The sequence below is a fragment of the Salminus brasiliensis genome, chromosome 5 (assembly GCF_030463535.1).
Source record: "Salminus brasiliensis chromosome 5, fSalBra1.hap2, whole genome shotgun sequence".
NCBI classification, from domain to species: domain Eukaryota; kingdom Metazoa; phylum Chordata; class Actinopteri; order Characiformes; family Bryconidae; genus Salminus; species Salminus brasiliensis.
Genome location: NC_132882.1, coordinates 10,446,628 through 10,472,532, shown reverse-complemented (window position 1 = coordinate 10,472,532; position 25,905 = coordinate 10,446,628). Strand labels below are relative to the sequence as shown.

Below are 25,905 nucleotides of genomic sequence, written 5' to 3'. Positions count from 1 at the left end.
TTACAGGACTTACAGGACTTCAGAGGTCTTGAGAAGAGGATATCATGCCCTTGGATGGTCAGATCCGTTGTGGCAGATGGATGGCAAAAACAGTGTGTGTGTTTCTGTCCTAGGACACTCTACACCAATCATGTAAACTGGTCACTGTTAACGCAAGACAATACCATAATTCCAGAACTCCTCTGTTGGATTCACACATCTGCATCTGTAATCAAGAGATAAAGGCTCTGGCAATGCAGAATCCTCATAAATAAAACATTCTCCCTTATTAAAGACCACCTTCGTGCAACTGCCACAGGCTACCTGAGCCACCTTGCTGTTCCAGGTAAAGGTGAAGGTTCTTATAAACTGCATAGGCAAGCTGGTAAGAAACCTGCACTACGATCAATGAAAAAAAACAAAACCTGCACTCACACTAGATAAATACAAGCTACAGCGCTAACAGCTTTGGCACCAGAATACAGCAGTTCAAGCACTAACCAATCACACTGGTGTCATCTAAACAGCAGTGGATGCACTGCAGCGGTATCAGCGAAACAACTAACTGCATTAGTAACACCTGAACAGCAGCTAATGCACTGCAGAAACATCAGCTAAGCAGCTTATTGCACTGGAACCAGTTAAACAGCAGCTAATGTGCTACATAGGAACCAGCTAAACACACGCTGATGTATTGGACAGGCACAAGCTAAATAATCTAGACTGAGCCAGCTAAACATTAGCTAAAGTACTGCACAGGAACCTGATGAGCACCAGCTAATGTGCTGCACTGGAAACTGTACTGCCACTAGGGCACTGTTCAAACACTGTACAGCTAGCCTTGTTGGCATTAGTTTAATACTAGGTAACATGCTGCACTGGCACTTTCTAAACTGTACAGCTAAGTGTAAAGGGCTGAATGTGAAAGACTTTTTTTTTTTCACCTGAACATGTCGCCCAGGCCCTTCAGCACGCCTTTCTTGGATTTGCTCTTCTCCTTCTTCTCCTTCCCCCCTTTCTCTTTCCTCTTTTCTTCTTTGGGTCGGCCGCCATTCACCTGGCTTTCCAGGCCGACCGTCCCACCAGCAGGTAGCGGCAGGTCATTCGCTGTGGAGACAGAGTCGCGTCCAGAGCGTGAGCTTTCCTCCGTGTCCTCCTCCACTAAGAGAGAGAGAGAGAGAGAGAGAGAGAGAGAGAGAGAGAGAGAGAGATAGAGGTAGTTAGTGAATGATGTTCTAGACCTAGGTCCCTGTAAGCACTTCAAAATATGTGCTAAATCAGGACAGTACCCAAGGCCTCGCCGTCGCCTCTGCCAGATAAAATATTTTCACGAACGCAGAGCAATTCCAACACTGTTGACACAGATTCACCCTCAGGCACTTTATTTTTTTGATACTCACTGGAGTAGTGTCTGGAATGAAGGGCAATGGTTAGAGGTCACGGTGGCCCAACAGGCCCCACTATTTCATTTGGAAGGAATCTGTGATAATGTACTGCCTCAATACGGAACCCATTAAAAGCCTGAACTCCTCACACACACCCAGTCCCATCACTCCCTCTTACATCTCAGACGAAGGTGGCAGGATCTCTCTCTCTCCCTCCCTTTCTCTCTCTTTTCGCACAGACTAAAACCTTTCCTTTTCTCTTTCTTCACCTAGACCATCCAAAAGTCAGGACAGAGCCTTGCCTCTTTTCAACAGGGGTTAAAAAAACGCTACGCTCAGGAGACAAGCAAGACAAATGGCTCTCTGAAATCTTTAATCAAAGATGCAGAGGCAGTCCAGTCCAGTCCGACTCAGCAGAAGACCGCCGTAAGTGAAGCCACAGATTCAGCTTCATTTAAGACAGATTTTAAAGGAATCGTTCAGCAAATAATATCTACAAAGTACCCTCTTAACCCAAGTATAGTCAATCAGCCTAGAAGAGTTGATTTGGTTTAGAGGAATTTGCTCTACCTCACTTAAAACTCAACCCAAGCAAAAATTGCACTAGCGAGCATATTTGCTATTCCAACTACATGTGAGTCTGCCTTTAAATTCCACATTCACTGAATGTAGTGCTTAATTCTGTCCTTCAGACAGAAGGTTGTTCTATACAGAAAGTCTGGTTATTTAAAGCTGTACTGACCCCGACACTATTATGGCACAACAGTATTGCAATAACGACTGACTATTGAAAACCAGAAGATTTGAAAGGTTTTTATTTACTGTAATAAGGTTGTCAGTCTTAATTGAACCAAAAACAGGTATATACAGTTATACAGTTATAAATAAATAAATACACAAATATATACATGTATTACTTTCCCTACATACAGTTGATCAGCTAAGAAACATGTTATATCTATAAAGTTTGCATTGCATTCAGTTCAAAACAAGACATGCTAGGCTAACGTTGCTAAAAAAACACTGGACCTAGACTGATCACCAATCTCACTTGATCAAACAAATGTGGTGTATAACACTGTACCTAATACTTCTGGACTTGTCGCTGAATGCAATCGTGTGCGTGTATATATATATATGTCTTTGTAAGCTTTATTGGCCTTCCAGCACAACATGTCTCTAGCTTCAAGTTACCAGATTCTAACTTTTTACTGCCCTTTGTTAACAAGGCCTCCTCAGTAGGGCCTCGTCAAGAGTCTGAGCTACGGCCACGCAGCCATGTTTTACACATCTGCTGCTGTATATGTTTCAACATCAGGGGCCGAGGGCTAGACTACACACTCACAAACCCGCGTTCTGAGAAGACAGAGTTACGGCATCCCGTTATCCATCAAGCGAGCAAGTATTTTTAGAAAGTAGTTCTTCTGTGTGGGAACAGAGAGTTCTTTATTAAAATGTTCTCTGTGTAACAGCTCCACTCCAAGAGTAAATCATTATCTGACTGTTTCCCTGCCTCTCTGTGCACAATTAAGAAGCGGCAATATTTCGGTGTCCCACAAGAGACTTTGAAGCTCTCTTTGAAGACATCAGAGCAAGGGCAGAATTGCTTTGCTAATATACTTGTTTTATTAATACATTGCGCTGTTAGGATGTTTGCTTTGAAGACAGAGTTTTGGTCCCCTGATAGAAGAGTGGCGAGATGATCAGAACGTTCACTGCAGCGCTTATAGCTCTAAAACTCGTTATATTGATTCTGCTGCTTTCGCAGAGGCTCCGGAAGTGTATTTTTCTGTATTAGCCCTTTCACAAGTACAGTCCTACCAGGGGGATTTGCCGTGGCTGGTCCTACCCTGGGGATTAAAATGCACAGCTTCAAAGGTGATGCAACAATTAGCTATAGGTCTATAAGTTCATCTGATCTATCTGCTTCCTCCAGCTCAGAGTGTGTCCCAAAAACAGTCTAAATATGGAGACAGCTGGTATCTGTAAATCGCAAGTTTGTTGGTCACACTGGCCATATTTATATAATTTTTGCCATTAAATCCATACCTTGATCGATGTAAACAAAAATAGCTGCAGTTGCCAGGCTAGAGTCCGTCAAAGCTCTGTCAGAATCCCACCTTAAATGGTGCAGAAGTTACCCCGTTTAACCACAATGTAACATCATTTTAAGGTGAGACTTTATGCTGGGAGGTCAGCTCACGGCACACTTTTCATGCTGTTTATATCTTTAAAATGTTATTTTCTAATAATTTATATGAGTCAAATGAGTGCCATAATAATGAAGAATAAATAAATAAATACACTGTATTGACAAAAGTATTGGGACATCTGCTCATTCACCATTTCTTCCAAGACCAAGGGAATTAAAAAAAGAAAAAGAGAAAAAAAAATCCTCATACCAGAAGGATTGGATAAAGTACCAACCATCATTCCAGATAACACAGTTCCACTGCTCCACAGTTCAATGCCGGTGGGCTTTCCATACCTCTAGCCCACACTTGGCATTAGGTATGGTGCCTATAAATTCATTTTTATCTGCTCCAGAGAGTCCTACTCTACTGGCAAAATTTCTCTACAGGGACTAGACAAGCTGTGTATATGTGCAAGTGTGCATGTCCAAATCTGTGACTGCAATAGGTGCACCTTAAAGTAGCTCAGTGCATACATTAGAAGGGCTGTCCACAAACATTTGGACATATTGTGTACCTTGATTCTTGGCCTGATCTTGTCTGTACAGTTCGTGTCAGTTGATTCCTCACGCTGTTCTGCAGATGACATAACACTGAGTCATACTGTACCCATCACATTTCAGGGCTCCAGCTGTGAGGCAGCTACAGACAGCTTAGAAGTGACTTGTGAAAGGGTTAAGAAAGGGTTAAGAAAGGGTTAAGAAAGTAATGATGTTCCCAGTTTCAGATATGGAGGCAAAACTTGCTTTACTCTAACTTGCATGTCACTCTCCTCCACATTCGGAATATACTGTATCTCTCACACCACTCATAATCACAAGGCCTAAAGCGAATGGGAACTGATTTTGCTAATTTTCATTTCAGCATCGTTCTGATTATAACCACTATTTCCATTTCCGGACGGCCTGCTGCATCAAACGTAATTAATCTGTCAGTAATTGTAAGTTTAAATAAGCTCCGAATGAGCAAAGTAGAGGAGGGGGAGAGAGAAAAAGCGGCCGCTAATTGCAAAGTGCTTTAGCATGGCGCTAAGCAGCAGTGGAGATGCGATATCTGTTGCAGTGTACCTGGTGGTAGATGGATGTGTGATTAGAACTTATTAATATCCCACTGCATCTCTCTCTGCAGAGAGTTTTTTTAAGGTGGAAAGAAATAAGCTGATTTGAAGAAAGGCTGAGAAGCCACGGTAGAGTTTTTATCACGCTAGCTGAGACGGTAGGCCGGGGAAGGGATAACTTGCTGGGGGGGGTGTTTTCTGCATGTTTTTTTTTCTCTGGATCTCTTATCAGCAGCACTTTCCTTCACTCAGGCCAATTCCGGAGAAGATCTGTGAAGTGAAACCTCAGCGTGGAATCGTGTATGACAGGAATGGCAGGCAAAATCAAGTGCTAAAACCTTTTTCAATTATGTGCCGCTTTCTTTGCCTTTCCCTCTCTTTTTTCCTTCTCCTCTTTCTCTAAACCCCTCTAACAGTTTGCAGAATGATAACACTAACTACATTTGGGTAGCTATCACTTTCATCACTCTTTTCTTCTTCCTTTTTCTCTTCCCGTGTGCCAGCTTATCGGGCCGCTAAGTGCAAAGGCGGCATATCTCCACGGATGAGCTGCATCTGGCAATTAAAACTGGGCTGCGAGATTAGAGGAGCGTGCTAATTTCTGCAGCTCCTAATGATGCCGTCTCGGATAACACACAGGAGATGGAAATCGCTCAGGCCTCCTGGGGGGCCCAGATGAGAGAGTGTGTATGTGTGTGCGTGTGTGTGTGTATATAGGCAAGCACTCAGCTTGTCATTATCACACACCCACAAAAACTCAATCTGGTCTAGACAAACACGGAAGCAAAGAGGAGAGAAAACTGAGAGGAAGAGAGAGAAAAGCATGAGAGGTATAAATTGGACCCTTCATTTCCCAAACACTGCTCATTAGCCTAACAAAGAGACGCGTGACGGCAGAGCCAGAGTCAATGCAGCAACAGCTCCAGCAGATCAATAGTGTTTTCATCAAAACAGCCATTGCTGCTAAGTTAAGCTGCCATTTTGAGCTGGTCGTTTGACTGCGGTATAAAAAGAAGCGAATTAGGGTAATTAAAATGATTTCAGCTGCACGAGAGAGGCAAGGAGCACTAAATGTTTTGACACCCCGATCAAAAGGCATCATTAGTCCCCTCCTTTTGGATTCTGATGAGAAAGAAACTACTACCCTGGTGCACGAGCTGAGACGCGAGGCGCTTTCGGTTTGGTATTTAGAAAACAGCAGCAGAGGCGAGCTAAGCGCAGGTTACTCATTTTCTCGGCGGGATATCTACCGGTGACACATTTTCCCCCGGCTAACGCCAAATTCACATTTTATGTAAATAAAAGTGTCTGTGTGAAGAAAGAATGCCCGTCCTTATCTGTCAACTCTGACTATTAACCTCGGGGACAGACACAGGCAGATTGCTTTTTATCTAAATTGAAAAACTTATTTGACTTATTTGAATATCAGGACAGGAGCAATGCAATATACCTCTATAACGGAATCTACTGCCCCCCCCAGCACCCCCTTTAAACCACCCCACCCCACCCCATCACCCAACCCCACATTTGGCTCAAGGGAAGATAAGACAGTATTTAGCGGCTTACAGACAAAGCTTTCCAGAACAAAGTGATTCAGGCAAATAATTTGGCCGGAAAAAATGCCTCCGCTCCTTTGAATGGAATCTTTTTAATGGAGGATAAGGCAGCTCCTTGGGCGGGGTGCTGTTATTAACCAGCCCTGGGTTGTCTGACAGCTCCAAAACACGGCTGTGTGTAATGACACACCAGACTGGACAGAGCTCGGGAACACAAATGCCTGATGCTTTCTTGCTTGTTTGTTTGTTTTTTGTTTATTTATTTTATTTTTAGAGTCAGGGACGCCTTAAGAAACTGGTTATTTTTCCTTATCTGTGAAGGGGTCCAAGTTCCATATACTCATATTCATCCGCATGCTCCGAACACACGTAAAAATGGTGTGCTGGCTTATAAAGTGAACTGCTCAACAGAGCACACACTCACATTGATGTGTTAATTAACATTTGACACACTGCAGCAAGACATGTTTCAGACACAGACGGATGTGTAAAGAACACATTCAAACATACAGCTAAGAAATCTGAACATGGACATAAAAGAAAATGGGTTCTCCAAGGGTTTGTCCATAATGGCAACGGATCCACATGAAACCATGACGGCTCAAAGGGTCATTTGAATGCTAAAATAGCTGATTCAATGGTTCTAATATATGAAACATGGTCATTGGGGGAAACATGGGTTCCCCAAGGGTTCTACCATAATAGCAATGGTTCCACAAAGCACAATGACTGCTCAGAGGCCCATATATATATATATATATATATATATATATATATATATATATATATATATATATACACACACACACACACACACATACTAAAATAGCTGGTTTAAGTGGTTAAATGGTTCCAATATATGAAACATAGTTGCTGGGGGAAAAGGAAAGGTTCTCCAAGGGTTCTTCCATAATGGCAATGGTTCCACATAGAACCTTGACAACTCAAAAGGTCATATATATGCTAAAATAGCTGGTTCAACTGGTTCTAATATAGGAAACATGTTCATTGAAGAAAAGGGTTCTCTAATGGTTCTTCCGTAATAGCAATGGTTCCAAATGGCCATTAAAATGCTAAAATAGTGGTTTAATTATAATGAGTTAACTGGTTACATTGTTCTAATATATGAAACAATGCCTCTTCTAGACACATATTTGAAGAACTTTACAAAAGTGCCTCTGTAGAGCTCCATACAGGGTTTTACAAACCTTACAAGTCAAAGAACCCTTTTCAATAATATCGGGAAGCTTCCTTGCTGAAATCTACCTTTTCTAACACTGATGAGCATATCTGTACAATAGGCTGGAATAAAAACACTGGCTGCTGCTCTGTTCACAAAGGGCTCCAAGGAGAGATGAAGGACGAGCTGGTTCTTGCAGTAAACAGGACAAGGGTTTCCCCACCGCTCCGAGTCTGAAAGCATTAAGAAGCAGCCGTTTGAACAAGAAGGCCCCACTGGGCAAGAAAGAAAAAAAGAAAAAAAAAAGAAAAAAAAAAATCTGCCAGCAGAGTCGTCTGGGAGCCGACTCGGACGTGGCTGATATGAATAGTAATATGCGAGTAATGCCGACGCTGATTGGCCACAGGGTCCCAGGTTGGGCTGCTTTCTGTCTCTGTCTGAAAAGGGAAGCCTGACTTAGTTGTGTTGGAAGGGGCTCCATGTACTATTTTCAGGGTTCCTTACGGTGACTGTCATCTCATCTGACATACACACACAAGACACTGATTGCTACCCCCAGCTTTCACTTCGTCACTTGCCAAGTTTGAGCTGCACGTCTGTGGACACTGGCACAGGAAAAGCCATGGTCACAAGGTCTGATGCACACAGCAACCCCTATTCTCATAACTAGCAAAGTCTGGAGGTGATGAGCTGCTCCTCAGTATCTACAGCACCATAGTGCCCTGTTCAGTTTTGCTAGCGTTGACTTCAGGTTTGACTAGTGGGTACTTTTTTGAGAGAGTGTAAATATGACGAGCCAAGACATGTTGGGACAGTTTGGGGATTTTGAAATTGGCCCGTTCTTAATCTCTGTTTTGGTTTTGCTGGTTTTTCTTTTAAAAGAGAAGACTACAGTGCTTGAGGGGGACAGTTTGTCGGTTCCATGTATCGAACTGTCATTAATCAACTAGGGGGCAGTGGTGGCTGAGGGGGTCAGAGCTCCAGGCTATTGATGATAGGGGTGTGGGTTCGATACCCGGGCTCAGCAAGCTGCCACTGTTGTGCCTGTCACCCTCTCTGCAATCATGTGTGCTCACAGTCGTCATATGTGTTTCACTGGTGTGTATGTGTGTGTTCGCTGCATGGATAGGTTAAAGGTAGAAGCCGAATTCCATCTGTGTCCGACCCAAATAATGAACATGGTTGTCTTGTCTTGCCAAAATAAATACAGGTTACTTTTTAGGGCCTCTTTAAAATCCAGCAATTTGGCCAGCAATAACAAACGCATGGTGTAATTGTATATGAATCATTAGCCTTGTGTTCATCACAAGACTCAAGGCTGCTGTTATAGAGCGTAAAATTACATGTAAATGGAATTCATCATGTAATAAACTATGTAATTAATGATGCATTTACATTTACACAGTGAAGTGGAACAATAATCAACACTGTTAAGGGTTTAAATCAAAAGAAAGGGAAGTGAGGGAGAGCGCTGAGTGTGTATGCATTCCTCCAGTAACCTGAGAAAACTTACACGTCTCCATGCCTTCATCCTCCTCCTCCTCCCCTGCCATGCTCACAACAGGCCGGTCGTATGATTTGTCGATGGCGGCCCGGAAACTCTCGTTGCAGCCCCTCCCCCTGATGATCCGTGGGCGGGGCCTGTGGAAGGGTACGTCCCCGTTCAGCGTTACCTCGGCAACAGCCGTCTGGAGGCTCTCCAGAGAGCTGGACTTCTTCAGGCCCAGATTGGGCCCGACGTCTCGTGTGGGGTTGCCTTAGGGGTGAAACAGAGGACACTTAGTAATGAACTCAGCAGTGGCATCCAAACAGCCCCTCCATCCTGAGAAGCGGGATACAGTCTAGTTTTACTAATTCATCTGCACCGCTCGCTCCCCTGTCTGAAGATTAATGAGAAGATGCGGATTCCACTTATCTGCAGATTTGCTGCAAAGCGAGAGAGGAAAAACAACAGCGGAATAATATGGAATATAAAGACCCCATTGGATATGAAGTGAGCTGTGAGACGCGTTATCCGTCTTGTGAACAGGATAAACAATATCTTTCAAACTCTCCGGGCTGTTTCAGTGGATTCTTCCTCAATCTGTGTACATAATTGTGTTAAATTATACAGGGGCTGCAAACGTAAACATAAAAGGGAGGAGGGGGTGCAAAGAGACATAGAAAGAGAAAAACAAAAATGAAGAGAGAGAGCAAGAGTGAAATGAGAGTGAGATGAGAGTGAGATGAGAGTGAGAGAGAGAGAGAGAGAGAGAGAGAGAGAGAAAATAGAGTGAGAAAGAGAGACCGAGACAAAAAAGATTAGAAAAAGTGAAAAACAAAATAGAGAAAGTGAGAAAGAGTGAGGAATGAGAGACAGAGTAGAGAGAAAGACATAGAAGAGATTGAGAAACAAAGGAGTGAGTGAGAAAGAGTGAGAGAGAGAGCAAGAGAGAAAGAGAAATGGAGGGAGAGAGGGAGAGACAGAGGAGGGAGAAACAGAAAGAGACAGAGAAACAAAAAAGATTAGAGAAAGTGAGAAACAAAATAGAGAGAGAGAAAGAGTGAGAGAGAGACAAAATACAGCGTAAGAAAGAGAGAAATGAGAGAGAGAATAGAGAGAAAGACACAGAGGAGAGTGAGAAACAAAAGAGTGAGTGAGAGTGAGAGAGAAAGAGAGAGTGAGAGAGAATAGAGAGTGAGAGAGATACAAAATAGAGCACGAGAAACAAGAGAGAAAGAGAAAGAGAGAATGAAGTGCGTGAGAAAGATTGAGAGAGATCAAGCATGAGACTGAGAGAGTATAACAGAGACACAAAACAGAAAGTGAGAAAGTGAGTGAGGCATGTAAAGAAAAACAAAGAAAAACCTATGATAGAGAGAGATGAACACAAGCTGAGAGAGAGAGAGAGAGAGAGGCTGAGTGAAAGAGTGTAGGACAGAGAGGAAAAGGAGGGAAAGAATAAGCATAGAGAGGCATACTGGGAGGTGTAGGAGATGAAAGAAAGGGAAGAAAGAGGGAAATATAAAAAGAGCAAGAGCGTATAAGAGAGAGCGCGTATGAGAGAGAAGGAATACCACTGGCTTGAGGCACTGATAAATGGTACAAGTATGAGGCCCATTATCTTGGGTGAGTGGTCAGGAGAAGGAGGGATGAGGATGTGGAGAAGGAATGGGAAGGGAGAAGCATGCAGACGAGACACGTTCAGAAACTCTGCCCATTCAGATCCACCAGCGCATCCTCTCTGTGTCTCCCTTAATGACCTTTCCATGGCTCTGATACACTCCTCGCTCTGTAACAGTGTGTGTACACATGTGCGTGTGTGTGTGACAGAGTGTGTGTGCTGGGCGCAAGGGGGCATTCCAGAGACGCACAACACACAGCCCACTTCAAACAACTTCCAGCAGAGACACTATACATTAATCCTGCTCCAGAGAAGCTGCTGGGGAGGGAGTGCACAATGAGAGAGAGAGGGAAGGAGAAGGATGACTTGGCTGGTTGGGTTTGTGACGGGTGTGTGTGTGGGGGGCCAGGTGGGCGCATATGGAACAGACTCTGCAACAGTCACCAAAAACACAGCATTCTCGGCGCCACCTGCGTGACTGGGATAAGATAAACGTTTAAAGCTCACCCAATCAATCATCATACACACCCACCCACACGTGCACGCATGTACACACCCCAAAAAACATACCCATGCCTAGAAACAAAGGGCTCAATAGTGTATGCAGCTCGAGGTAGAGCAGTAATGGTGCATAGCTACCGGTCCGGTTGACTACGTCTCATTGCTATGTTGAGCATAGCGGCTCCTCATTATGCACACAAATATAATTAACATGCAAATGATATCTAAATATACACGGCACAGATGAGGCAAAGCTGCTATTCAAAGGACAGCAACTGGAGCTATTCTTTCTGTTTGTTGACAGAGCTGATAGAAGTGCCATTCCTCCCACAAAGCACGCTAGGTCAAACACAAGAGATATTGATGTAAGGAAAGCCCAAATGGGGCTTCTGCAGCCCCAGCTGCCTCGCGCTCGGTTTAAGGCCAACCCGGCTCCCCCTCAGACAGCCGGAATTATTTTTCCAGTGGCTGCTGTTCTTTGTTTAGAGTAGCTTCAGCGAGACGAGGCTCGAGCATTTCATTATGTCAGCGTACGCTTCCTGAACAACAGCCCGCAACCAGCATGTGGTCGGGCGTCCGTTCGGATTTTCCATCAAATGCCCTTTTTCGTGAAGCAGCAGCGATTAAGATATGCATCGAACCACACGTTCCTGACATTCAGCTCACGGATGAGGGTTGGTCTCTTCTCAGCGTGACCCGCATGGATGTTTCAGCGCGTTTGCTGAAGCGTTGCCTGGAATGCGAGGCTGACGTCTCTATGGATCTTCTCAAAAGGGACTGCATTTGCACAGCGCAGCGAAACATATGGCGGCATTCTGTGTAAACATAGCTGTCACTCAATCTCTCTCTTTTTCTAACCCTGCCTGCCCTGCCTCCCTGGTCTTCTTCGTCCCCCGCCTCCCAAACTCGGTCCTCAGGCCTCAGCCTGTTTCCAGGGAGCTAAATGGAGCATGCCCGGCAGCCGCTGAGCTCACGGCGGATCTCTGCGTGGAGTGCCTTCAAGTGATACAGAGATTGGCCTAGCAAAATAAACCTCCAATCACCCAGCAAAACAATTAGAAATCTATTACCTCCTCTCTCTCCCTGCTCGAGCGAGGCCGGAGAGAAAGAGAGGGAGAGGACAGTGGGAGAACGGTTCCAGGTGGTTTGAGCCGTAGGAGGCGGGAGCGGTAAGGAAGGCGGAGTGCCAAGGAAGTGGAGTAATCCACACCGGAACTGCCACTGTTATCATTCTTCCACAAGCGGTAGCCCACGATGTCTCGCTAATCTTCCCTTGATCCTTTAACCAAGCAAACCTGCGTCACGAACGCAAGCGATTAAGCGAGCCGGAGCCGAAACACGGCCTCCTCAGTTGGCGGCACTATCGGCGAGAGCTGTTCACTCAGCACAAAGAGAAGACCGAGGTGGTAAGCCACTCAGCCTCACCGCGCTCATGTATAACCTTCTTGTAGTTAAACTAAAGCACTATTTGAGCAGGATTCGCTTTATCCAGAAGATGTTCTTCAGTGCAGTTTGTCAGGGATTTGACTGCTTGCTTCATGCAGGAGAAAGCACAGGATCAGTACAATTTCCTCATACAACCACAGCAGCTTGGATTTACGTGCCAGACCTATGCGACATAAATGTGATAGGCATAACACAACAACAGCCATGTATATTGCCAGATTCAGCTATTCCAACACTCTCAGGTCATTCCACTTAAATTGACAATCTATGGACAAAAGTATTGGGACACTTATGCTTATTCATAGTTTCTTCCAAAATCAGGGATATTAAAAAGAGTTTACACTGCCTTTGTTGGAGTAACTGTCTCTACTGCATTGCTGTGAGGAATTAATTGCATTCAGCAAACAACAGCAGTAGTGAGGTCAGTGTGTTGAATGATCACCATCCCAAAAGTATTGGATGGAGCACCGTCATTCCAATCATCAGCTCAACGGGGGGGAGGAGTTATACCCCTCTAGCCCACACCTGACATTAGGAGGCATGATGCCAACAGGTTTACATTCATCTACTCCAGAAAGTCCTATTCTATTGTAGTTCTTCTCTACAGGGACTAAATAAACTGTGTATGTGTGCATTTGCACATCTGTAAATGTGCAAAGCAAATGGTGCAGCTTAAAGTAGCTGAACGCATTCAATAAAAGGGGCGACCACAAACATGTGTACATAAAGTGTATATAGTGTATATACACAATGTATATACGTATGTATATATACTTTTCTTAACAGGCATTGTCCCAAAGCAGCTTTACAAAGATCCAGGTCCAAACCTCTGCTGAACATGACGTGAAAAGGAAGCCCTTGTTTCGATCAAGAGGAAGAAACTTCGAGAAGAACCAAGACTCTGGTTGAACCAATCCTCATCTGGTTAAACTGTCAGAGGGAGCTCCAGGTTTGGTGAACTACAGAAAAAGTTAAAACCAGTCCAGTTCAAACAGGGCCTAGGTCAGGTGAGGGAGTAGATATGGAGATAGACACAAACCTCAAGAGAAATGCATAATTGCATTCTGCCTGTCTATCTGAAGAAAGTGTGAGCCACAGTGGGTTTCTAAAATGAATGTTCTAACCCCCTTGAAGTGTAGTCAAGAAATGTTGGATATTGGCCATCTTCACGCCACAGAACTATGATGAAAATTCATCTGAAATGCATCTCAGCATACGGCACTACTTGAAGCTTACAGTTTTGTCTCCATCTTTTGAGTCCTTGGCTGCCAGTACAACCTTCTAGAGAACCTAAATGACCTTCAAGATGGGGGAGGAATTTCCTTGTGGGTACGTAATGAGGGAAACTCTGAATGCCTTTCTTGAGTCAGAAACTCTGAATCAAACAGGACACAGACCTTTTAATTTTTTCAACCTGCCTGAACAACTGTACCCAGAGCAGAACCAGGGTGTTTAGTTATGTTCTTAAATGCCTTCAACAACCAGTATGGTCCACGGGCCTCCGAGAGGACAAGAGCCATTTCCAGAGAACTTCATTTCCAGCAGGCAGAGTATGTAGCTGATTACAGCTATGGAGCAATTTAGACGACAATGGAGCATTTCTTCATCTAGGCGAAAGTGGAAACGTTCTCCATTACTCTGAAGGATCTTTCCTTAGTTATGAAGGACATTGGAAGGCAGTCTCTTTTTTATTTATTTATTTTTTTGAATTCAGGAAACCTGTATTCGATCCAAACAATACAGTTCTCCATATGCTAGCAGAAAAGCATGCTTAATCAACATACCTGAAATACCATTTAAATAGGAAGCTTCTGAAGCTTACAATTTTAAAGCCTGGATCACGGGAGCGGCTGGTATGCGAAACGCAATGGGGTACAGCGGATAAAGCAAGGGCGGCCGCTGCAGTTCAAGGAATTACGAATGACATCTGCTTCCCCCAGAATCTCAGAATTATCATGCCGCTGAGCCCATGTGGCATTCTGCATCACAAGTGCTGGCATTGTATCTCATTGGAGCGAGGAGCGCCAGAGAAGGATATGCTGGTAATTGTTCTCTTGCATTCCCCCTGTCTTTTTTTTTTTTGGACAAGCATCTCTCAATAGGGCAGGCTGCTTCTCAATTCCTATCACACATCTAATACTAAGCTCACTGTCACTCACAGGAAAAGAAAAAAAAGAAAGAAAATACAGGTTTTGGCAACAAAAATACTCATTTCTTTGCTCCCTCACTCTCCCTTTCTATACTTATAACTGGACAGAAGCAGGGACAGGCTTGAGCATCCTAGAAGATCACAGTATGAGAACTCTCTCGTACATGCGATGAAAATTAACGAAGAACTCTACAAGACATACAACCTATATCTCTTTAATTAGTCAGTCCGCGAAGATGACCAGGAAGGGCACTTAGCGGTGAGGAGCAATTATCATTAAATGTTAAAAGGAGGTATCACAAACTCCATGAATAATCCGCCGGCGGTTAATGTGAGGGTTGTGGCTGGCTCCTCGTTAGCGTTGCTCCGACAGTGTTGTAAAGGCCATTACCCAAGGCGACGCCTCACGCAGGCCTGCATGTGTGCATGGACATAGGATCCATTACGTGTAATTTATTCAGCCAGTTGGGGAGTGGTAAAAGGGTGATTAGGCTAAAAATAGCTCCACAGTGACCAGGAGGAAGTCGTGTTCTGGTATCCCAGGACGAATGAGGGGGGCCCTGGGGTCATCCAAGCCTCCATGCCTGCCTGTCCTGGATCATTAGCAGACCAGACCTCGGCTCCGTTCCCCTGCTTCTTTACACCTGTCCTAATTATCTTCCAATAGCCAAACTCAATCAGTCATGGGGCTCTTATATGTACCATTAGTGCGACACCATCAGTGATGCTGCAGATATTCTGAATCATCTCTGGCAGTTTCTGCTGAGTCATACATCCTGTTGGTGACAGCATCCGTCACTATACCTCTCCCACAAACTGCAGCCGACCCGCCGTCCGTAATGCGCTGACCTGCACCATATGGCACCACTTACCTTTCCGAACCACAAGGACATGCAGTTCATTAGCTTAGAACACAGTGTGGGTTACGGGGATTATTCATTGCTGTGGTTGTGGCCCAGTTAATTTTACAACTGAGAATAAAGTCGTATGAGGTTCCAGAGATGGTTTGAGGGAGTCTGAGTGGTTCCAGGTGTTGCAGAATTTCAGTGATCTATTACTATTTGACTAGGAGCCCGGACAATAGAGGTACAGCTTTCACATTCTCCAGGGAAGATTGTTTTTTTATGGCTTCGGTGAGTGGTCAGGACATTTAAGGCAGCTCAAGGTGTTTTAAAACCCCTGACACAAGGGAAGGAGTTGCAGGTGTGGCAGCTGATTTCAGGAATTCCTGCAAAGTATAACCTCATTATATTTAAAACACCTGTATCTATGCTTCATGGAAAAGCCACCCGGCTGACCACCATGGCCCACACACACACACACACACACACACACACACACACACACACACACACACACACACACACACACACACACACACACACACACACACAGTCATTCAATTTTGCTCTTGTTCATGGCAGCTCTATACATTTGTTCCAGAATAGGTTTTCTACATGGTTTAACTCTACCCCAGGCCTTCAGACTATGTGCTCCCCTGTGTTGTGACTACAGAACATAACTCCAGCCACAAGACATTGATGGATTAATTGCAGTCAACCAACAGGCTTGCCTGACTTTGAGGGTCTTAATTTCACACAGGATTCCAACGAAACCCCCGGCACTCACAACACACACACTCCTCCCTCTTCCTCCACCTCCTTCCTCTTCCCATTCGAAACACCTCTCAACCTAATTAACGTTTTCTTCCATCTTATTTTCCAAAGAGAAAGCAGTGAGCCTCGCCTTCTGCAAAGCAGCAGCCAAAAACCTCCATTTACCACCACACCACTTATTCCAATTGAAGAAGAAGCATCTTTGATTTGATAGCAATTACCTCAAATGACTTTATAAATGTACACATAGAAATGTGGCCTTTAAGCAGAGGGCTATAAGAGGCAGAATTATTTTGGCAAGGAGCTAAAAGGGCATACTAAACATTGTACGTCACATTTAATGCGTTCTCTGCAAAACAGAAATGCAGCATGGCCTCGAAAACTCCGGCCAACTTTACTAGAAGCTCTAAAAACATGGAGCGCATGAAAGATTAACTAGTATCTACAGCAAGAAGTAAACAGGAGTAAACTGGAGACATAAACAAGCAGAAAAGAAATAAAATCCAATTGGAATCCAGGCCAGACTGCCGAGAGCTAGCATGCCCAAGCACAGACAGATAAGCCAGTCCTGCTGCAATGCTGAAGTGACTGGTTGTCTTACCTTCCGTCTTGTTTGGGCGGGGTGTGAGGTTAATCTCGTCAGCTACTGTTAAAGAGGCATAAAGAATTGTGATTGGTTAGTGTAGGACGTTCCACCATCCCCCAACCCCATGCATTACAGAGTGACTTCATTTCCATCACTGGCATTTCCAAAGAAGCATGCAAATCACTAAGGAAAGAGGGACAGAGACAGATTGACGAACTGGAGAGCCATGACACACATAGATATGGAACATCATGCTTACTCCATAGTCATTCATTTTCACTGAAGGACAGGTTATAATGTGTTAGGTGATTACTCATAGCCCCATGCATGGCGTTGAGCCAATCGCCTGTTCTCCCTCTAGGCCTTATCGCACATCTGAGAGAATTCGGAGCATCAGCAGGCGTGTGGATGCTTCTTTAAGTAATCTGTAGGCAATCTTTAAGTAATCTGTAGGTAGACACTACAGATCTGCCGCACTACGGAGCTTTCCAGACAAGACTGAGAGGAGGGGACAGCTACCAGATTTGAGGGGGTAAAAAGACAGGCCATTTGTGGCAAATTGCTTAGTGTGAATTGAGAACAGGTGATTTGCTGGGAGTGGAAAGTGCCTCTAATGACAAGTGATAAAGGCTCAAAATGAAATGGTGCTGGTAAGTAATGTGGAGTACTTCCTGCTCTGGTCTTTACAGTTGTTTAGGGGTCTTGAAGAAATGCTAGGGGCAGTTCCCCACTCACTGTAGCCTGTGACTGAAGCTTCAAGTGCTATCCAAGGTTCTGAAACTTTGCACTGAGGTGAACACTCCAATAATTGAACTTCTGACCCCCTGTAGATCAGTGGTGTTCATGTTCAGTTCTGGGGACCCACCACCTTGAATAGTTTTAACAGTTTACTGCCTCAATACATCTGATCAAGCGCCCTATTATACTGATCATGTGTCTTGGGGGCAGATAATCCCTGAAAATGTATAGAATAGTGCATCTCCCTCTAGAAAAGCCAAAGCTCTAGATCTAGGTAAATACATTTCTGCTATAGCATTGGTATGACATCTAACAAAATGAACTTGCTAAAAAAACATTCAGGCCAATCATTCTGTGAAACTGAACTAATGATTAATTCACAATTCCAAATGGTCCAGTGGTATCTACAGCTCACCACAAACTCTTGCCCAACCACACTTAGCCCTCCTATGAGCGTCAGCCTGAGCAACGTTCAGCAGACTTGGCGAAGCTGAAAGGAAGTGACTTCTCCTAAAAGCCTCTTAAACTTCACTTTCCGTTGATTAGGAGCGGCGTAATTGTTTCATCAGGGGGACATCATCCACATATCAATTTTTCATCAGGAGCGAGGGCAGCTGACAGCACAATTATGAAGCATTTTGATAAGGCATGATGGAGAAGCTGCAGCTTGGGCCCAAAGCTCTTTACACACCGGAGGATTCTCCTACCATTACTAATGGCTCTGATTGAGCCCAGCTAGCTGCAGCTGCTTTTAATTGATATCCAGAGCCTAATGCAGTTCAACCTATATGGGGGACTAAAGCGAGTCTTATCTGGCCTTTTCTTTCACTTTCCTGCCTCTCTCACTATGCTGAGTGCTGTATCAGCTTTCTCTCCAATGATTTGTGTGGAGTGGGAAAGGAGTCCTGATGGAGAAGTTTTCTAGAGCTTTTCGGAGAGCAAGTGGTGGTTGAGTGAGAAGACGACCAGTATCTGGAGGCCAGGGTCTCCATGGTGACTCGGCATAATGGGGAAGAGGAGGAGGAGGGGGGGGGGGGGGGTGTTTTATCTCCTCCGATTAGCCACTCGCTGGAGCGGCAGCATGCACAGCTCCTTTGGGACGTGCAGCCAGAGTGCCTGTCCATGTTTCTCTGCAAAGGAATGACCCTGACTTGTCCCAATGGCTTTGCCACTTCTGCCTGTGCAGAGTTGGGTGGAATGTCTTACACTGCCCCTCAAAAGTTTCAGTACAGTTTTACAAGTTTTTAATGCACATTTTCTTTGTCCATTTGGTAGAGGGGGGCATTTTAAAGACTATCCAGGTTAATTTATGAGAAACAGTGTATCACACATGTAAATGATATGCATGTTTAATAGCCCTGCTTCGGAAATAATGCCAAAGAAACCTGTTCAATCATTGCTAAGTTAAAACTGGCACATAGTGCTGCGAAAGAAGGCAAGGTGCCAAACATTTGATTAACAGCCCAGTTGGTTGTGACATCATCTAGTCCTATATATAAGTGTATTTATCAATTCCTTATTAATAGTAAGACTGGACCAAACTGAAGGGCTTCTGTGGGGTTTCAATAATGACCTATGGAATATTTGCTTATTTAGGAATCTGTATGTTGCCAAGTCATCACAGTATGCCTCATAAAACCATCTGGGACGCCTTGTGCCTTCACATTAATCACAGCTCAGCAGGGAAAGGAGCAGGGGAGGGAGTAGCTGAGATCGGGATGAATGATTATGGGTGCTGCAGGTTTCACAGGGATGTGAGTTACCTAAATCCATGCTCTTAGACTTGCGAGTCTTGATGATCTCCAGTTGAGCAGCGTCTCCATACTGTTTGGTCCTTTTCTCCGACATGCTCTGCCTGCCAAAGCCCTCCCTCTGAAATGCACCATCGGGGTCTGCATCTGGACTCAGAGAACTTTCGGAAAGAGAGAGCAAGAGAGAGAGAGAGAGAGAGAGATAGAGAGCACACACATATTTCTCATTACCTACAAGTGCTGCAGACACACAGACATTATACACATTAAGTACAAGCCCTTCATGACACCTGAGACACTAAAGTAAGCACTGCCGCCCAAGAAAAGCCACTTAACCTGCAGTCACACCGTGTGTGAAGGATTTCCTTAAATATCACAATATTCGGTGTATCCCTATATGTATCTAGATACTCTCGAAAAGGTAGAAGTATGAGGGAGGGAAGGGAGGAGGACGAAAGGAAGGAAGGAAGGAAGGAAGGAGGAAAGGAAGGGAGCAGGAAATTAAGAAGTACGGAGGGAAGCATGGAAGTATAAAAAGACATTAATAACAAATGGAAGTATGATAGAAAGGAAGAAAGGAATGAATGAAGGAAGCAAAGACAGAAGCAAAAAAGGAAATAAAGAAGGAAGAGGGGGAAGAATGGAAAAGGGAAATGGATGAAAGAAAAGAAAATAATAGACAGAAAGTCACTCAGTCGGAGAGAAGCTGGATCAGTATGGCGGTTAAGTGCATGGGCAGTTGCTGCAGTAGGGGGCTGTTTCACTTCTGATATTAGAAACCCTTCCCGCCCTCACACTTATCCATCTCTTCATAGGGAGTCTGTGTGTTTAGGGATAAATAAAGCCAGCCAGTCTGGTCATTCTTCTGCCACCTTTGAACACACTAATAGCACACTCTTCACGTCTAACTGAGGCAGAAACGCCGCCATCAAACAAACACCACTGACAGGAAGCTCCAGCTGCTCCAAAGGAAGAAAGGAAAAAGGTGCATGAATGCATTATTCATGTCCAAGTCCCCACATTTCCCCTGCTGTCTTCATCTTCATCTTACACACACTCACTCACAGGTGTGTCCCTGTGAGGGGAGGAGGACACTGCTTCTCAAAGTTGGTGTTAGACATCATATTAGATAGCTGTGTGTGTGTGTGTGTGTGTGTGTGTGTGTGTATTAACAAAAGCTATAAAGGCTGAGAAATACTCAAACTGAGAAGAAACAGACCACCGGAGAGATCTCTGGGAGGAAGACAAAGAGAGAAACAATAAACGAGGAAGTTACAGATAGTTAGACTCCTCTGGGAGTGGTGTGTGTGTGTGTGTTCATGTTTGCTAGCATTCTGACAAGTCAGGAGAGAAGAGAAGGAGAAGTAAATAGAAGTGGTGAAACAGAACAGAAGGGCTTTGAAGAAAACAGACATGACACATATGCTATGGCATCCCAGTGGTGTTGCTGGGGGGTTTATATGAAGTTGTTTTATGGTTGTTAGGGTATTGCTATGCTAATCCTAGGTGGTTGATATGGTGTCTCAGGTGGTTGCCAGCGTGTTGCCAAATGGCTGCTGTGGTGCCCCATGTGGTTGGTTGGGTGTTATTAGGTGCACTCCAATTATTCACTCTCCGTATGCAGAGAAAAAAAAAAAATCAGTACAACATGACATTAAGTGGAAACCATGTGTCCAATCAAAAAGCTGTTGGAGTTGAAATGGTGTCGATATCTCAAACCGCTGAGGCAGAAATAAAAAGAAAAATAATAGAAATTGTGTAGCAACATGGCCTTGCAATGCACAACCATAATTCATTTTAAACCACATTTTTGACCAGTTTCTGCAGGCAGGATGAGCATAAGTCTCATATGTGTACCTGCAGACTACTCTTCTGCTAGGGCTTGGAGTGGAAAAACCTAAAGTTGCGGAGAGAAGGGCTGTGAGGTGGGTTCTCCCAAATCCCAAATTTACTGTCATTCTGGAAACATTTCAAGTTGAAGCTGCTTTCAGTGACTCACACACAGTATAGATACTATAGCCAAAACGCATCTATACTGATGTGAAAGCAGGACAGCTGTGAGTGATGTGTGTTCACGGCCCAATGGAATTTTTAAATGTGTGTCTGAACACTAAAAGAACTGGCTAGCTAAGGATGGGACTGTAAAAAGAAAGCCAGAGTAAAGGAACCGTGGAAGTGTGTTTGGGGATCTCTGACGGAGATGACGGAGAGTGAAAGCAAGACGGGGAAGAAGAGCAGAGAGGAATCTTCTGCACTGTTGTTTGCAGGATAAGTCTCAAATCCTGGACTGGTCTGGTGTTTGAGAGTCTGCTGCTCTTTATTCAGCTTTCTTATTGTTTTTCACAAGCCTAATTTTCCATTTAGTCGTCCATTTGTTTGTTCATCCACTCAACTATCCATCTACCACCCATTCATCAGTCATCACTGTCCTGTATTTATTCATCTCTCCATCCATTCATTCTCCACTAATGTAGCGACACTATATGGGCAAAAGTTTTGGGACACGTGCACATTCATTCAAAAAATATTTATATATATATATATATATATATATATATATATTATACAGCTGTTGTTGGAGTAACTGTCTCTACTGTCTAGGGAAGGCTTTCTACTAGATTTCTGAGCATTACTGTGAGGATCTGATTGCATTCAGAGATAAGAACGTTTGTGAGGTCAGGATGCTGGATGATCACCAACCTATCTCATTCCCAACTCCCAAACTCATCCCAAAGGATTCCAGAGAGCACAGTTTCACTTCTCCACAGCTCAATGCTGGAGGCATTATACTCCTTTAGCCCACGCCTGGCATTAGACATTGTGTCAATAGGTTCATCTTTATCTGCTCCAGAGAGTCCTATTCTATTGGCAATGCTTCTCTAAAGGGACTAGACAAGCTGTGTGTGCGTGCATTTGCACGTCTGTGTCGGCAATGGGTTCAACTTATGGTAGCTGAACACATTTATTAGAAGGGGTGTCCACAAACCTTTGGACATTTAGTGCCTCCATCTATCTATATATCCATCCAACCAGGAATTTGTTCATGCTTTCATCTATCAACCACCCATCCATTTAACTGTCCATCTATCTAGCCATCCAATTATCCTTATCCATTTAGCCATCCTTCTACACTCCATCTATTTATCTATCAATCCATCCTTCCCTCTATCAACCATCCATCTATTTATCTATCCACATATATATCCATCCAACCATGCCACCACCATCAGTCCCCCATCTATTCATCCATCCCTACATTCCTGCAGGCAAATTTTAAATAAAGAGTTGAGGATTAATTACAGCAAAGATCAAAACACACACACACACTACACACACAACACACAATCTGACCAGATTGACAGAAACGACAGTAAAATAAACTTTGCTTTGTGCAGCCAGGACAATTTATACCTACAGAATAATGGCATAACAGTGTGTCTGTGTGTGCATGTGTGTGTGTGTGTGTGTGTGTGTGTGTGTGTGTGTGTGTGTGTGTCTTCCAGACACCGTCTCTTCTGCTTTGCCACATGACAGACTGTCAGTTCTGTCTCCGAAAATAAGTATCCACCTGTGAAATCTCACAGAGAGAGTGAGGATCAGTTCACTCTTCTTCTTTCACACTCACTCTTTCTCGCTCACTCTCAATCCTCCCCTCCTTCCCCGTCCTCTCCAGCAGCATGCATTCAATTAGAGTCATTGGGCCTGCATGTCAAAGGTCACACTGTTAGGACTGATCCGGAGCTTTCTTTTCCTTTTTTGTAAAATGAAGCTAACATTAGCATGAAAGCTAACTCTGGTCTGCATAGTGTCAATCAGCCCTGAGATCAGAAATTAACATAATGTAGTGCATTAAAACAAACACAACAGTAATCTGATATCTTGACAAAACTGATTTGTGAACATCAGCTGGACTGGCTCCAACCTCCTGAACCATTACTGCAACAAGCATGAACCAACCTCTGACTGGCTGGAGATCTCAAACTGGATATAGTTATTTCAGGATTGGTTAAAATACTAGCTGTGTAAAAACAATAAACACATTCAAAAACAAATAGGGCTTATCTGCATACCATCAAAATGGATTAACTCACTGAACCCTAGGTTTCTTATTCAGCTATAAATCTTAATGCAAGTACTATTGCTAATTTTACTTGGAAACAGTTTGCTTTAGTACATTTCGTGAAGTCCCACAGGGTTTAGTTTTAGGGCCTATAAAACTGTTGTTAATTATGGCAATAATGTAGTTATAAGAGAGAGGTGTGGGCTTACATTACTTTGACTTCTGACATGGATCAAAACTGGGCACAGTCTCGATCTACACTCTTATAAATTAAGATGCTTTATATGGTTCTTTGAGCGATGCTATAGAACAATCACTTCCCTTCACTTGATGTAATGGTTCTTCATACTTATACATTTCTTTTTTACACACATGCTTTTCTTCATGTTTTCTTTTAGGGAACCAAAATGGGTTGGCAAGGTTGGAAGCCCATCCTTCAGCAAAGTCTTCTTGTTGCCCTGCTAAAACACAGGCTCTTTGCCTGGTAATTAACCAGGTGAGTAGGTCAACTACTAAAGTTTGAAGGTGTGCACCCCTGTTCCACCACGCCTGTTCCACGGCATCGATCAAAGATCTCATTAAAACACCTTTTTTAAAGTCTATTTTTGGTGTGATGGATATGTCATTATATCTGTGTTTATTTTTATTTTTTTTTTACTTTTCCATAAACTTACTCTAAACATCCAGTCTGTATTTTCTTACTGCTGCCCACTCTCTCCCTCTCACTCTCTTGTCTCAGTTGTAGTGGAGTCCTACATGGTGTCTGCTGGCGGTGTTCAAAGAGAGGAGGCGATTACTCCTTCAAAGATAGAGCAGCCTCCTACAGATCAAAGGCACAGCACAGCAGCAGGCCGCAAACACATGATCTTACACACACACACTCCCGCACACACACAGACAGACGTATTGAAGTGTATATGCTGCACACATGTGCAAAGCATACATCTAAAAAGACTGCCTGCGACGCTCAATGGTATTGATCTTCAGGGAAAAGTGAAAGAAGAGTCAGACAGTCATTGGACTTGACTGCACTGGAAGGAACAAAAGGAGTGAAGGTGGCAGTTTGGCAGTATTATATTAAAGCTATACACTCAGAGGGAGACAGACACACCCTGCCTACGATGCTGTTGGTCCTCTTCTCTGCACCACAACATAACTAACCAAGGTGCAGTGTGGCAGAGTATCAAATATTGCTGAGAAGGCCTCTACAATCAAATTCTTCCACTGCCACAGAGGTGTGCCTGGTCCACGGACCCTCCGTTTCCAGCAGAACACTGCCCAGAGCATCACATATACTTTCAACTATTGGTGCTCCTCACATATTGAATCCTGGTTCCGTCACTTCCACAGGTAAACACATGGTAAACACACATGGCCATCTTCTATTGCACCAAGAAGCAGTTGATGATGGTTGTGCGTCCATTCTAGGCACCTTGGCTTTGATGGTGGACAGGGGACAGATGGTGGACACAGGTTAAATAGGACCCTCTGAACTATAATTAAACATTTCTGGGATGGTAGGCTTTCCGCCAGTTCAACTCCAACTAATTTGCCTTTCCTTTCTTCAGACACAGGTGCTGACCAAGTCGTCTGGCCACAATGATTTGTCGTCCAGGTCAACATATCTGCTACAATTTCCAGAGTAAGTGTATAAATCCTCAATGTCCTGCACAACTCTAATTTTTTCAGTTGTGGACACAATGTAATGCTGACAGTTGTTCTTTAAATTGTGTAAAACTTTGACTTTTTAACTTCCTTCTCATGTGAAGTTGCTGTTTTGGAGATACAAGGTTTCAATCTGACCATGACAATAGGCTATTCATGTACAAACTGAGTCTAACAAACAGAAACTAACCCCTATACCTGAGCCTCTATTCAGAGTCTCTCACACACACACACACACTCTACTGAGGCCTACACCACTCTACTGCACTCCATCACTTTCAATTAGGCTACTAGAGCACCTTCAATTAACTCCAGAGAGCCAGAGACCCAGAGAGCGAGAGCGAGAGAGAGCGTGAGAGAGAGAGAGGCCAACAGACCTTCCATAATAAGCTTGCAGTGGCTTTAATACTCCTCCTGCAGTCACAAATAACTTCCCCAGTATACTGCAGCAGCCACACACTTTGGTTTACACACAGCACATGACTCCTTGGGGGGGGGGGTGTGAAGTTGCTTGACTGCTTAGTTTAGGCCGGAAAGTCCAAAATGTTGAAATGTCCAAAATGTTTGGCTTGTAAGGTCATAGACTGGATGTCCATTTCTGTATTGGGACCAGACGCAATCAGTGAATGCAATCTAACCTCATTTCTTAATCATCGCTTTACCGGGGTCCTTATGAAACAAATACAAAAAACAATATAATAAAAAACAGTTTTGTTCTGAAAAGCTGCATTAAATGTTCAAATGTTTTCTTTAGAAGATTTTTCTTCTGTGTGTCACATTATTGTGATACATATCTTGTGCTTTAAATAAATAAATAAATAAATGAATGAATGAATTAATATAAATCAGTCACTACTCAAATGGCAGGCCATTTCATAGAATAACAGAGGCCTGGGGGATGGGGAGGGCATGTCAGGAAGACAGTTAAGTTTAGTTATTG

At 43.8% G+C, this 25,905-nt stretch overlaps 1 protein-coding gene across 3 annotated transcripts in view; it reads right to left on the bottom strand.

Annotated features, from left to right (window-relative positions):
* Positions 1–25,905, bottom strand: part of pard3aa (par-3 family cell polarity regulator alpha, a) — a 536,573-nt gene that overhangs the window by 180,081 nt on the left and 330,587 nt on the right. For 2 of the 3 annotated variants that reach the window (XM_072679366.1, XM_072679368.1), the window contains 4 exons: positions 19,253–19,401; positions 16,767–16,811; positions 8,863–9,105; positions 924–1,140 (listed from right to left, as the gene is read on the bottom strand). In XM_072679366.1, coding sequence (XP_072535467.1) covers positions 924–1,140; positions 8,863–9,105; positions 16,767–16,811; positions 19,253–19,401 — 654 coding nt within the window. The remainder of the gene's footprint in view (positions 1–923; positions 1,141–8,862; positions 9,106–16,766; positions 16,812–19,252; positions 19,402–25,905) is intronic. The other variant, XM_072679367.1, reaches the window with a different exon arrangement.